This window comes from Rhopilema esculentum, chromosome 4 (assembly GCF_057945365.1).
Source record: "Rhopilema esculentum isolate cy_ngs chromosome 4, ASM5794536v1, whole genome shotgun sequence".
Classification (NCBI taxonomy): domain Eukaryota; kingdom Metazoa; phylum Cnidaria; class Scyphozoa; order Rhizostomeae; family Rhizostomatidae; genus Rhopilema; species Rhopilema esculentum.
This window is the reverse complement of record NC_142818.1, coordinates 468,549-483,326: the sequence shown is the minus strand read 5'-3', so window position 1 is coordinate 483,326 and position 14,778 is coordinate 468,549. Positions and strand designations below refer to the sequence as shown.

The 14,778-nt window shown below is 36.2% G+C and overlaps 1 protein-coding gene across 2 annotated transcripts; it reads right to left on the bottom strand.

Annotated features, from left to right (window-relative positions):
- Positions 1 to 128: 128 nt before the first annotated feature.
- Positions 129 to 9,912, bottom strand: LOC135691406 (uncharacterized). Of its 2 annotated transcripts, XM_065209260.2 has the most exons (7): positions 9,153 to 9,912; positions 8,860 to 8,991; positions 7,282 to 7,373; positions 6,154 to 6,469; positions 5,303 to 5,390; positions 2,414 to 2,648; positions 129 to 1,600 (listed from the first exon to the last, which is right to left on the bottom strand). In XM_065209260.2, the coding sequence occupies exons 3-7, from the start codon at positions 7,299 to 7,301 to the stop codon at positions 1,204 to 1,206; spliced, it is 1,056 nt and encodes a 351-aa protein (XP_065065332.2). In that variant the 5' UTR covers positions 7,302 to 7,373; positions 8,860 to 8,991; positions 9,153 to 9,912; the 3' UTR covers positions 129 to 1,203. The 2 variants fall into 2 exon arrangements, with proteins under 2 accessions (XP_065065332.2, XP_065065330.2); XM_065209258.2 differs by having other exon boundaries at positions 8,860 to 9,912.
- Between the last annotated feature and the right edge of the window lie 4,866 nt (positions 9,913 to 14,778).

Below are 14,778 nucleotides of genomic sequence, written 5' to 3'. Positions count from 1 at the left end.
CAAAGGTATTGGGAAGGAAAACAAAGAATTGCCTCAGACGGTTAAACAACTTTTTCGTTATATTGAATATTTCACTTGAAAAAGAAGCATTGAAAGCGGATAGATGTACATAAGAGAGATAAATATAATTCATTTCTCAACTTGCTTGAACAAAATCAATAAAATTGAGAGTCGATCACGTCTTTTAAGTAAACAACAAAACGTACTAAAGAAAAATTTCGACCCACAACTGGATTCACTGATAAAGTATAAATATTTGATGAAGAGGTTACCAAGCGGACACGTCTATAATGCTTTTATTTTATATGGTTTGGAAAATTTGTTTATTTTGTGCAGCCATTCTGATTGAGAAAATGATGATTCAATATAATCTCACTTAATTTGCAAAGTTTTAAATCTTGTTGCTGATTGATACATATTTCAAACGAAGAGTTTCTGCAACCATTGCTCGCCTCAATAAGTGGTTATCGTTTGATTAAAATGTAAAAATTCTTACTGAAATGTATGAATGTATTTAGACATTCAAAAATTACGAATGTTTATAAAATGTGCTCGTATGATGTAGGCATAAAAAGTATAAATGAAAATTCAGTAAGGCTGGAGTTTTTACTAGCCCTTCAACAAATGTTTTCAAGCCTGTAGCTTTCGTCCATTTTTTTTAGATTTCCAGAGAATTTTCAGAGAAATTGGTCATTAATCTTCAAAGTCAATATTTAACTAATGCAGACAGTGTATTCAAATTATCTTCATGAGGTTTAATAACAGCAACAAGAATAACTATATTTTGACATGTAAACTTGTTCAGTAAAAAGAATTTTCTGCTATCAACAAAGGACCTGTTAAGTTCTCAATTAGTTTTAAATTAAACCTGCTTACTTAGGCTAAGCAACTATTTTCTTCGAAAACGTGAACATAACCATTTTCCATTAACTGAAGAGGTTGTAAACTGCCAACCATATTCAGGTATAATGTTAGATGTATGAGCCATTCAATATCTTGATAGTTTTATCAATCTTGTCAAGAATGATGAAAATTGAAACAATTAGTAGCTTAGCAATTAGAGCAAACTAGTATTAAATTAGACAATTAACTAGGATGGAAACGGCCCTCTTGCTTTTTTTCAAACGTTCCTAGAGTGAATACCATGAATCAACCCCTGTAGCTTTCTTAACAGTCTTAAAAAAGCAGGCCAAACAGCAAAACTCAAAGAATTTCTCCGAACCAGATTTGCGTGGTTGCATTTTTGCTTTCCGTACAGCTGAATTTAGGGTTAGAGTTGAGGTAGTAGCCAAAGTTGTCTTCGCTGAACACAGATCCTTTCGTGGCGTTGAAAGAACAACCAGTTTCGCTACTGTCCACGTGAAGCATTATATTGGTCACCTGCCAAAATGTCACTGATACATTGTATCCCTCGATTCCCCTGATGTTGACGTACTCAACTTTCTTACATTCATCAGCTCCATTGAAGTTTGGAGGATCAAGCTCTTTTAAAGCAACTCTGATAGAATCCACAGTAGTGTTTTGACGCTTGCCAGCATTGCAAGTACCACGCCAGTGAGTCGAGGTGTTTCTGATTCTCATCATATTTGGTTTGGAAAGTCTATGAACGGTGGGAAGAAAATGAGAAATTCTTGTATAGATAAAAACAAGAAAATCGATTGCCGTATATCCTCTAAAAAGCTTAAACCCGCGAAAAAGCGCCCCCTTAACCATCAACAATTTGAAAGAGGCCTACCCTCGAACTCTTCCCTTAAAAAATCTTGATCGATCTAAACAGCATAGGAATTGTTTGTAATTTGTCACTTTACTTTTGTATAAATCATGGAACTTTATCTATAACGTTTTTTCATATGAAAATTCAAAAAAAGTGTTAGTTTTTGTTGTTCGTCCTATAAAGCGTTTGCTTGTCTAGCATCTATCGTCATAACTTGAAACTTTTCTGGAACTATAAAGCCAAATTCACGCTTACGTTTCCCTGTCAAACTTACAAAAAGTAAATTTTTGATAACAAACTAACTTGGTGAAATGACGAAAAATCTAGAAAGCGACCACCCTCAAAAAAGCACCCTCTCGAGAAAGCACAACCTTAAAGCCAGAAAAAATTTAAATAGCAGGGAAAAAAGTATGTAAATAATGATAAAATAGAAGACAAGAACTTTATGTTCTTTCATAACCCGTAGCTTCTATTATCAAACCCTCAACTCCTGCCAAGAAAATGCATGTAAATCGTTTGTTACCGATAAAAGAAACCACTTTTGCAAATATGCTAACTAAGAAATAGTTCCTGAGAAATTTTTGTAGTTAACATTGATTATATCGAATGTGATTTCCCAGAGGATTCTCTACTCCAGTTATTCAGTTGATAATTTTTAATTGCTTTTCAAAACAGAAAATCATGAATTTAAATTCTCACCGGTATAGCATCCAATTTGGATTCTGTTCATTAAGTGAAAAATTCGAAGTGAGAGGTATCGTATCTACCAGGTTGTTGTTTTTAAACTGAATAGACATCACCAACGTCCAAATATATCTTCTCTTTGCCTCAAAATCACAGAAAACTTTATTTGTTTTGTTATAATGGTCGAAAATGTAATATATACCATTGGATCTGGCCCCATTTCTGTACCAGTCCGAGCAAGAATCCAACTCTGACAAAAAGAATTGAAAAATAATCATGCTATAGAAAGGGTATCAAAGAAAGAAGGTACCCCAATCATAAAGAGCTTTGAGCCATTCTTGTATCTTTTTCATCAACATAATTCACTATTGACGATTAAATGAAATTTTATTAGAGTTGATTTCACGGGCTGTTGGGGTTGGGGGTTAAATTAAGCCTAATTTATGACGGAGACGTGCCATTTTGGTTAAAAATTTGGAGCCATAATTCCACAAATGTTTGAAAAAATGTGACCCATAATTCCGCAAACATGATGAAAGCTATTCCCATAATTCCGCAAAGCAAATAAAACTTTTAAAGCACATAGAAATTATTAAACGAATTTTGCACGTCCTTTGCCTCAAAATCTCAATATTACACAGACTTCATAGTTTTATTTCTAACTGGTCATTCATTTTGTTAATGCTAAATATCCCTTCTAATAATTTTGCAATATTTTCCCAAAATGGTGCCCATAATTCTGCATGTTTCTTAAAATGGTACCCATAGTTCCGCACATATTTCAAAAACTGATACTGATAATTGCGCACTTTTCAGATATAAGGTATCCCTAAATAATGGCACATCCCCGTACCTTCAAGCGTGTTAAGGTACCCCCTCCCACCGAGGGCAATGGATATGGAGTCTTTCGACCTCCTAAGAATTTGATTTGTAAAACTAGGGTAAGATGTTTGTTTCGTGGCGTCCTCATGTCCTTGGTTAATCTAGGGGTATTTAAGCTTTTGGCATAGCGTGGTTTCACTTTGATTGGAGAAGCCACAATACAAGAAAGCTGTTTTACTTTCCCAGACCACCCTCCCTTATATTGATTGTTTATGCAAAATGCCGTTTTAGTATAGCTTTGCGTGTCGAGTTTCTTCTACAGCATCTTTAAAACCTCTCATAACTTTAAGCACCTGTTAAGCTATCAAGCATTTTTTTGATGCTATTATGTATGACTGGTGCATCGGCTATTAGTGGGGAAAATAGACTTTTCATGTCCATTCCCTTTCCTTACGTGATTTATCGTTGGTGGAGAGATTTGCGCCGATGCACCAACGGCCCAACTGCATTGCATTGGTATTTCATTCCCGAGTAAGTAAATTAAACGGGAGTATTCTTTGTTTTACCAAACGTTAAAAAACAAACATCTTAGAGATTAATTTGATCATCATACACATGGCCTTGTTTATGGCTGAAATAATAGCTAGCATATGATGGATAATTCAAAGCTATTCAAGCAAAAACTATTTTTTAGGTATTGGAAATCAATGTTTGACGTGAAACGGGAAAAGCCAAAAATCAAGGGACTTTGATTTCTGAAAGAAATTTTTTTTGAGAAACATAAAAGATGCAGATCAATAATTAAGTAGAAATATGTTATAGAGCTGAGCAAAATTCTAACTCTAGCAAAAACCCTGAAAGAAACTTTTAATGTTCGCAAAATTATTTTTGTAAAGTTCGATGTGAATGTTGCGACAGCCAAATTTTATACGATTTTTCTGGAAAAAAATCCGCATTATACTTATAAATTGGATATCGGTCAATTAAGCGCAAGTATAACAAAAAAAATTTAAACTTGCGTGATTTTTCTATAAAAGAAAAAAAAGGTAAAGAAAATAATGGTCAGATGGTGGAAATAGTGGTTTTTTAATTCATCATTATAGAGTGATAATTCTTAATTATTACTATTACTTGATTAGACTATTACTTGGAATTTTTTTCTAAAATTAGAAGTAACAAAGCAAAGCCCTAACAGTATTCTGAAGAAGAGAAAGGTTTGTTTGATTTTCCTGTAGCATCCATATCACCATGCCTCATAAAATGACATATCCTTTGGAGATTCTGAGAGGGAGGTTGAAATTTTCTCCAATTCCCCTTGCTCTCCCCGCTCTCTTTGCTCCCACTGCTTTCCCTTCTACCCCGGCCCTGCTGCCTCTGCTTCTTTTGCTTCATGTGGTTCCTTTGCTGCCAATACTTCCTTTGCTGCTTCTGCTCCCCCTGCTGCCTTTGCTCCCCCTGCTGCCCCTGCTCCCCTCTGCTGCCTCTGCCCCCTTCTTTTTCTACTCCCCCAGCTCCCCCTGCTCTCCCAGCTCCCCTTGCTGCCTCTGCTCTCCCAGCTCCCCTTGATGCCTCTGCTCCCCTAGCTCCCCCTGCTCCCCCTGCTCCCCTTGCTACCTCTGCTTCCCCAGCTCCCCTTGATGCATCTGCACCCCCTGCTATCTCTGCTCTTCCTCCTCCCCTGCTCCCCCTGCTCCCCTGCTTCCCTGCTCCCCTGCTCCCCTGCTCCCCTGCTCCCCTGCTCCCCTGCTCCCCTGCTCCCCCAGCTCCCCTAGCTCCCCCTGCTCCCCCTGCTCCCCTTGCTGCCTCTGCTCCCCCAGCTCCCCTTGATGCCTCTGCACCCCCTGCTATCTCTGCTCTTCCTGTAACCCCTGCTGCTCCTACTGCCTACTATCAATGATCGAGTAATTCATGCTAGACAAGTGATATTTGTGATGGCAGATAGTATAGTGGCAGAAACATTGAAATAACACGATATTTGTCTGTACAGCGCAAATGCAGCTTTGACAATGAAAATTGGCAAACGTTTATCACTTTTAATAGATACCCTTTGAATTAATTATAAAATGTTTGAAAAATACTCACTTATGCACCTGTAGCCTGGACAAATGCATGTATCAACACATTTTCTTCCAGGCGGGCATCTATTATCTTTGCTGCATTTTTGACCAACCTATCAAATAAGAGTCAGGTTCTTTACCAAACAGCTCAAACAAAATTATATTTTAAATTTGCAGCTGATGTAGCTCATTGTAGCAAACTGGTGATAAAGAAATTTGATGAGACAACCTGGATTAGTCATACCGATCATGAATGGTATGATTGAACAAGCTTGAATGGATACCATCACATTAGAAATAAATAAAAAAAGCTTCACGGCGGAATGGCGTCAAGTATTCTGGGTACCAGAGTCTCAATTATTTAAGCGCAGAATTATAGTCAGAGACAAGTTACAGAAAATATTTTTGAATTCTTTGCCACCGCAGCTGTCTACAATATTGTATCCCCGGACAGATGTCTTCAGGTAGAGTCTGTAGCCCTGTCGAAAAAATAAGGTGGAAGGGGACTCAAGTGCTCCCTTATGTCCATATTTATGTTGGACGAGAAAACCTTCTCCTTCTCTTCTTTGATTGGCTTTTGCCTAAGATTGTTCTCCAAATTTTGATGGTTATCTTAATGTTTTTTCAGTAAAGGAAGATGTAAAATTATTTTATGCTCCCTAATTATTTGGTCTTTTGGAAAGAAAAGAATTGCGTAGTTATTTAGAAACAGTTGATATGGAAAATAAATTATACGATAACTGCAAATTTGTTTCGGCTTTAATTTTGACATCAAAATGCATTTTTGAAATAAATATTGCATAATTCATAAGTTTCATATTCCATCTATCAAGCTATTGCAGGGATAATCAGGTTTGAAAACATCTAATTTCATACCGATGTTTGATTGTAAAGAGTGGAGTAATAAGTCCATCCATATCTGGGATGTGTTTCGATCCTATCCTTTGGATCTTCCGCTGCTTTTGCATTTAACTCGCAAGCACCGTCATCCTCACTCACATTTATGGACTTGCATTTTCTGTCTCTTATACATTCGAACTTACAAGTATTAACATCTACATTGTAGATGATTTTAAAGGATGAAGAAATAGAACTGTCTCTGTGCATTTCAGTGAAGTTGGCAAATGTGGAACAGGGCAAGCGAAGTATCTCTGAATGTAGTAGGAAGGTGTGAAGGAAAAGAAGTTCAATTCTGCAAAAGAAAATAAAGCGTTATTGTGGCAAAACCAAAATACAGAGATCTTTTGAATAATCAACGTGCTGCCAGGAGCATTTGCAATCAAATCAACAGAGGAATGTTTTGTTTACCAATCTCAATACTTGAATGGACTTTTACTATGATAAAATCTATTAAGAAGTAATTCTACTACTTTTACTAACTTGCTTATTATAAATATTTTCATCTTAGACAAATGGCGTCATTTTGTAATTTAGATTCATATTTTATTTTTGGATGAAATAAATCAACATCAGCTGTACAGCTGCCTTATAAATATGCATGTACAATAAAAGATTTGGAGGTATGTCTAGAAATATGTGTGAATCATGTATTTGATGTGAAAGCTAACCGTTGTGTTTCCTATAAGTTCTGTTAATGTTGGCTGATCGAAATAAGAATATCTAATTTTTTTCTATCAACTTTGTCGCATATGCCTAAAAGGTTTACTTTTCAGACTGCAAATGATTTACCTATCTAAATTGACATATCGAATTGACTTTGTAATTTCAAAAACCTTTTTCTATATTACTACTTAACTGGTGAAAATCGGTGCAGATAGATTACACCAATTCTTTAACTTTCGTTCTTAAATGTTTTTAATTTCCCATGGTGAAGTACCACAAAAGGATTGAATGACTTTTGAATTTTACTGTTGAAAAAAATCAAGGAGTATGTCAATCTTGAAATTAAGTGAAGGAATAGAAAAAGTAAAAACAATGACAGCACCGCACCCAAAGAGCTTAACCATCATTTTATTCCATGCTTATTTCAAGCAAGCTACTTACAACGCGTAAAGCCAATCCATTTTTCGACTGGCAGGCAGTCCAATGTCAAATATTTGTGCGCTCGTCTTTAGTTCACTATATCTTGTTCAATTCTGAATCGAAGACAAAGATAGTTAGATGACTACATACCAATTAATAATATTTACTCGAGGTTTAAAGAAATCAAATTTTAGCATCATTTTTTAACAGTCTCAGAGAAGAACAAAGCTTGCAAATGAGTTCAAAATTTTAAATCAACAACTTTACATTGAGTGATTAGCATGCAAAGAGCGATTGGAAAAGACTGAAATAATAGCCAAAGAGTGAATTAACTTTATTGTAAAGTAAAAGCATCGTTTTTAAGACGCTTTTTACAGTGCCAAACATAAGGTAGTTATCATTAAGCGAACAGACTACAATCAGTTGCAGATGGTACTAATAGGATGAAGAATATTGTTTTTTTGTTTGAGATAATCGGACCAATTGGTTCCTTTTCGTGGATGTAGGGTAGAGTCTATAGAGGAGCTCGTTGTGACTACACAAGACTCAGAGATTCCCGAGGAGCTAGATAGAAATTAAGAGTCCAATCGCCCAAATTTATAAACTGCAAGTTTGGTGAAATATCCCAAGAATAGTTGCAAAATACAAAAAAAAAATACCAAGGAATCCACAATCTTAAAGCAACCGATAATAATGTGATGATACAGCATAAAATTATACTATAAAAATATTAGTCAAAGCTTGAATTTCGATTTTTTTTAAAAAGAAACTTAAATTTGCGATGAGTCGTTTGATCTTACCACACTGCGATGACAAATAAAGCTTTTACGTTACATAAACAGCAGTCCAGATTCTTTAAACATTTGGCAAGAAGGTTGTGTTCAGTTTGCTGTAGGTTCCAGTGACGCAACGACGGTTTCACTTCTAACTCATTCACTTAAGCCTTATGTACCTGATACACCTATCATTTGCGATACTGCTTACCATTAAATATATCCAATGTATATATAAGAAATTTGGTTACGCAAAACATTAATAGAAATGAGCAATTTATTTTCACTTCCATTCAACGTGTTTTGACAGGAATGCATCAATCTCTCGAAAGCCAATGCAAAAGTTTAATCTTTAAGATTAAATCTCTTACCAAGATTCACAAATTACAACCGTAGATTGTCGAATGGCATTTCGATTGACTCTACATATAATAGTTTCTGCAATCCAGAAGTATTCTAGAAAACAACGAAGTATAGCTTCCGACGCATGTTTTCATTTTCAGCACATTCTCAAGAAGCACTTTTCTGAAGCATAACAACAAATTGAGATAAATTTGTCGTCTTTCTTTTCTTAGCAAGCATGTTTTTCCGACCACATTTTAAAATGATAAAATCCAGTTACCTTATCATAATGTTGTAGAACACATATTCAATTTCAGGCTGCTCAATTCCATCATTTATGGCGGAACTTCTAAGAAATTACTTTGCATTGGCCGTAGTCAAACTGTAAATCGCTTAGGTAGATCTTCACAATTTTTGTTGATTTTGTCAACAAAATATCTCTGGTATATGTACTAAGAATATAAGAAACAAAGATATTACTTACCCTTGATAGGCCGTTTTACTTGACACCTTATTCAACTTGGGGTCAAGCAACACTGGAGTACCCAAACATCGTAATCTTGGTTTTTTGTACACTGAGGCGACAGTGATTTTGACAGTTGCATTCTATGACGAACTACAATAACACAAATGCGGAATTGATAAAGCTACTCTTCCATTCAGACGCAACACAAGGAGAAGAAGCCTTAGCAACAGAATCACCTGTTTTCATCAAACAGGCTGTGTCAGAATATCAATGCCATTATTGTTTGCTGAACTTTCATGATTGTCATTTACCTGCTATCTAGACGTTGTAGGTTTTTTAGTTTGGATATATGACATGTAAACCTCTGGTTGATATAACATTGAAGGAAACAGACGATTATCCTTCGGGTGAGGGGTGACTAGGCCTTAAACCTCGGGGGTATTTCCACCTTTAAAGTGAAAACATCTGTTCAAACAAGCCACTCACAGAATTCACTGCACCGGAAACACACATACGATCTTATAGTGAAGTAGTCATACGACATGGTTCGACATTGTAGTTACCAAACTGGACGGGTAATGATGAAACTTTGAGTCACTAAATAAGGCTGACGTCAATCGGTAGCAAAAACAGCGCGAAATACGCAATTGTGGATCTACATTCGAAAGTGCTCGGCCGATTCAGCACTTTTGCAATAGAAAATGAAAAACTAATGAAGTATATTTATTTAAGTATATATTGAAATAGGCTGATGATTCCTCGTTGAAAGGATGAAACGCGTTCCGGAAAATAATGAATTGTCTTTTGCCATTGTATTTCCTACACATTCTGTTTATAGCACTACTGCTTCCTGTAGAACAAAAATCTAGTTATAAATATGTACTATATATAAACATATATACATATATACATTTCATCCTCCTGAAGAGTGAGTTTATCTTGAAACAGGCTTGAAGTGATAAAACATGTAGTCTTATTTTTTTCATCTCCATGCTATATCACGTTCTACGTGCAAACGTATTGAGTTCTGAGCTACAGAAATATCAACAGACAGATTTTTTACATATTTCATATATACATTTATACATACAAAATATAAAAAGATTAATACCATCTTTATTTTTGAATTAGCATTAAAAAAGATTGATAAAATCGAGGTTAATACCTTTTGGTACATGATGAATTTATTATTGAAAAATTCGATAGTCATGATTAGCAGCATTACTTTGCAATGATTAGAATTTTTAGATTGACCCGAAAATATGCATGCCTAATTGATAAATTGAAAGTATTTTTCTTTCCAGGAATATCTCCTCGCAAATCATTTTCCTTGGAACTTGAAATTGCGTAGAAGGTAATTATTATTGTTGACTATATTTGTTAATGGAAAACCAGTGTGAAAATTCAAAAATTCATCCTCCGAGAATCTAGATTTCAAATGTTCTGGGGGAGGTCTCCCAGGCCATACTTAGGAAGCGGGTATGCCTGCCTCTGATCAGGACCATTTGCACCTTTAACGACTGTCCTTTTGCTCTTCGCAGATTCGTTTGTTTGCTCCAGCAAACAGTTTGAAGCTTGATACATCACTTGTGCATAAGTATAAAAGTTCATCTTAAATATGTAATGCAGACCGTCTGGGGCGTAGCTAGCAGGGGTTGTAGGGGGTGCGATACCCCAGTTCATCATTAGTTGTTCCTTAGATTTCTTCAGCTTGTTAACAGAAACAACACCTAAATTTTTCTTCATCTATATCCTCGTCAGAAAAATTAACTTTTGACTAGTCTGGAAGGTCAAGCTACCCAACTGCAGACTGCATACATGAAAGGTTGGAGTTTTGTCCAGTCTGTCAGATATGTTATGAGTTGGCATATCCAGAAACTGTTAAGACCGTATACAAAACGTATTTTGATAGCAGCATTGGTTAACAATCCTTTGTATACGAAAGCTTTGTTTCTGGGCTTCTGGGGATTCAGATTTTAACGACATTGTTCAGTGATATTTTGCTTAGAGTTTGTTCTGGTGGCAAGCTGTACAAACGAACGGAAGGTGCTTGTCTTGTCTGAATATTTTTTTTGGTGTTGGTTCATTTCAATATAGTACTGATAAATCCAGTAAATATTTTGTTAATAATCGTTTGTTTACTTAGATTTCTACAACACAATTATAATGAGGTCTCAGGGTTTGGTTTAAATGATTGTGTTTGTGTCATAAATGATTTAATTTCTGCTAGCAATTTTTTAACCCAGCTTCCAAATCAGTTACAAACAGATTATTGTTATTGTAAAATTTATAAAAAGCGAAAGTTTGATCAGCAAATGCTGCATGATTTTACGAATTCCTTGAAAAGCATATTTTTACAGGAGTATCATAACTGAGGCATCACCCAAAAAGCAACACTAACTACAAACCTGGTTAACTTTTAATTTATCAAGCAATTGCGCAAACCGTGTGTCTGTAGCCCTTATGTCAAGTCCATGTCTGTATAGGGTGTATAGAAGGTGATTTTGACTAGGTGAATAGAAGACTGTTTTGCCAACTGACTACTGATTAATATTTTTTTAAACTCACGACTAGCGATATTCATTTTTTTACTTACGACTAACGCGAATTATATCGAGTGTCTCTTATCTAAAAACTAAGAGAGTTCGCTTGATACTACTCTTTGCTCTTTCCATTCAGAACACCCGTCTATATTGTTCTAAATAGGCTATATCCATGTTCCAAATTTTAGAAAATTTTTGGATAATTTTAGGCACGGTTGTTCTTAAAGCTATATTTATTTCAAAATTGATATTTTTTTATCTGTAAACTATGAATACTTTCCAAGTCCACTGAATAGCAGTTTTGTGTGACGTTTTAAGTAGCACTGTTCATTAGCTGAAGGCCCGAGTTACACGACGTCGGATTGGTTTTCGCTTCGGATTGCCCAACCCAATCCGAAGCAGATGAACTTCGCTTTTCCAAGTGATTACACGACTTCGGATTGACTTTTGCTCCGCTTTGCTTCGCTGTTACACGATGCCGGATTGCTATGTTTCAATGTATGGACGCAGTTCATAACACAACAAATTAAAACTATTTCTGGACATACGAAGGTTAAGTTGCCACTCTTCATCACCTTCTATAAACCCGTTATTTAGATTTGACCACAAGCCGCTGCAGCCACCGGGCTTAAGCCAGAAGCGACGCTGGACCTCAATTTTTCACCTTTTCCTGACGCAATAGCTATTTGTTTCGTTAACAATTTTCTTCGTGCCAGATAGTTGTGAGTAATGAACTCAAATAACATGCTGTTCTGCTGCAATAAAGTGGTAAAACCCTCAAGCATGCCAAGAAAAATTTTGATTAACAATTTCATTTCAGCCATGTTTATGCTGGGTATTTTCTTCTTCAAAAAACGCGCATATTTTGCACAGAGACAACGTGATCTGGAACGAGGTTTCGGAGTGAAAATCACTTCGGATTCAGTGTTTATTCAATACATGAGAAAGAATGCGAAGCGAAGTACTTCGGAATGATTCTCACTTCACCTCCAGAGCGGAGTGACTTTCACTCCGGTTACGCCCACCGAAGTACTTCCGATTGCCTCAGCGTCGTATAACTGAAACCCCTATCCGAAGTGAAAAGCAATCCGAAGTGAACCCAATCCGACGTCGTGTAACTCGGGCCAAAATCTCCCCTGTTTTGTAAACACGAGAAATTGTTTCAATTCATAATCCAACCAATGGGTCATTATTAGTTAAAAGAAAGTTCTTCCTCGATGCCGTAAATATTTTAGATGCATTTCTGGCCATTGTTAGAATGTCATATACCAAAATTTTTCTCACCGCCAGCCATGGTGGCTTTCACTAAGCGCCTGAGCAATACAAACATTTGGCACCCCTCACTTGCAATGAGGTTCCCCTCTCCCTCGTGCCCTTCCCATGGTATTGATGTTCTGATCTCAGCTCCGCTCAAACAGTCAATGCACCTGGCTGCTCAACCAATGATCGGAAAAACATCACCCCATCGTCATGTTCAAATTGCAATGATTACATGACAAGAACAACTTAGAAATTTCATAGAGCCCTCTTGCTAAAATATTACGACAACATCCCTTGTCCAGAAAACATTGTGTAGCGGCGAATCAGTTTACGGCAGACTATGTCACAATTCATTGTTAAAACCCGACCGCAATGCAGGATAGAATGGGGAATTAGATTGCGAGCAAAATGGGGACTGGTTCCCAGAAAATTATTTGAATCACGCTATTTAGAACGTCAAAAAATGCCCCATGTTAAAATTCAAAGTCTTTTTTATTCACAATTTGCTTTGAGAAGAAGAAGATTCTCAGTCAAATTAAGTGTATTTGAAACGTCGACAAATGTGATAAATTTCAAATGAAAGATGTCAAATGATGTATCGCTCGCAAATGATTTCTAGATTTTGAAAGTAAGACTTTCTTCCACAATTTCACAAAGAAAGCAACTTTTCCAACCTAGGAGGCGATATCATTTTCAATTAAACTCGCAATCTTCAGAAATTTTCCAGCATTTCTTTGAAAAAAGTACAGATGGGCGTTAGCTCCTACTAGCCTTGACTGTGTTGCTCCTGCTTCTACGCAACAGTTACAAATCATTTACAAAAGATATGATGCCAGTTCATCAGCATGCGGAATTAAGTAAGGGAGCTAAAACCTTATAAGAAGAGGCTTTACTGGTAGTTGGTAAAAAGGTTAAAGAATAATTCTTTAAGTTTGAGGAAAGATTGGAATACCTTAATAGCTAATTGCAAATTTGAGCCATCTTTTTCGAAAGCGCTGGTTTAATCTTAACAACATCGGAATAAAGTGGTTCCTATTTTCATGGCTCTTGCTTTAGAAGTTCAGAATTGGCTTTTGAGTGTTTCTGCGAAACAGGGAGAAGAAAGGGCACTGCTAGTCACTTGCCAAGATTCTTGACAAAATGTATTTCAAGCACAAAAATCTCGGTGTTAATGTTTCCTATTCGCGAAAATTATTCCCCTTTTGAAAGTTTTCAAGGTTTCTGAAAAATATAAATTGAGGCAAAGGTGCACCGAAAAACTTTCCGGTGTCCCGGTGGACCAGTCCGCTTCTGTAAAATAGTTTTACTGCTTCTACCAAAATCTACCTTTTAGCTTTAAATATAATGACGTCACATAAGAAACCACTTCTTATGATTTGTGTTCACGTGCCTCACTTTCATTTTATTTTCATTTCATTTTTCATTTTCATTTTTTTTAGGCATGGTAGCCCCTCAGGTAGAGAAAAGCTGATTTACAGGGGGTCATGCATTCAAATACCATTCAAGCTTAATTAAATATAATAAATACAATATGATACAATGAGATAAAAAAAACAGATTAAAAAAATAACATTTAAAAGAACTATTGGGATTCATTAAATCTGGAATTTATTATACCTTCATTAAATTTCCTCAGGGTTGGTTGACTTTTTGCTGTATCGTTTAACCCGTTTTAAAGATTTGCCCCTCTGAATGAAAAAAATCTCTGACCAGCTGATGTCCTTAACTTTAAAGTTCTTAAGTTAATAAGAACTCCGCAATTCTAAGAGTTCCGCAATACACGAGTGACGAAAGGTTGTTTCGCTTACTCTAGTGAACATGTCACTGATATAGGACGGCGCCTCACCATTCAGGGATTTTAAAACCATCTTGAGGGTTTCAAGATCAAGTAACTCCCTGACTGCTGTGGGCCATCAACGAGCACGAATGATTGACAAGGCTGGTTGATCATATCCACATCCTTTAACTGTTCTGATTGCACGGTTTTGTAACTTTTGAAGTTTATCTAGAGAGTTTTTACCAACATCACTCCAAACAGGGCAGCAATATCTAAGGTAGGGCTCTAAAAGGCTGTTATAAGTCTGTTTAACAGTTGATGCATGCACAAATCCTTTAGAGTACCATAAGATGCCAA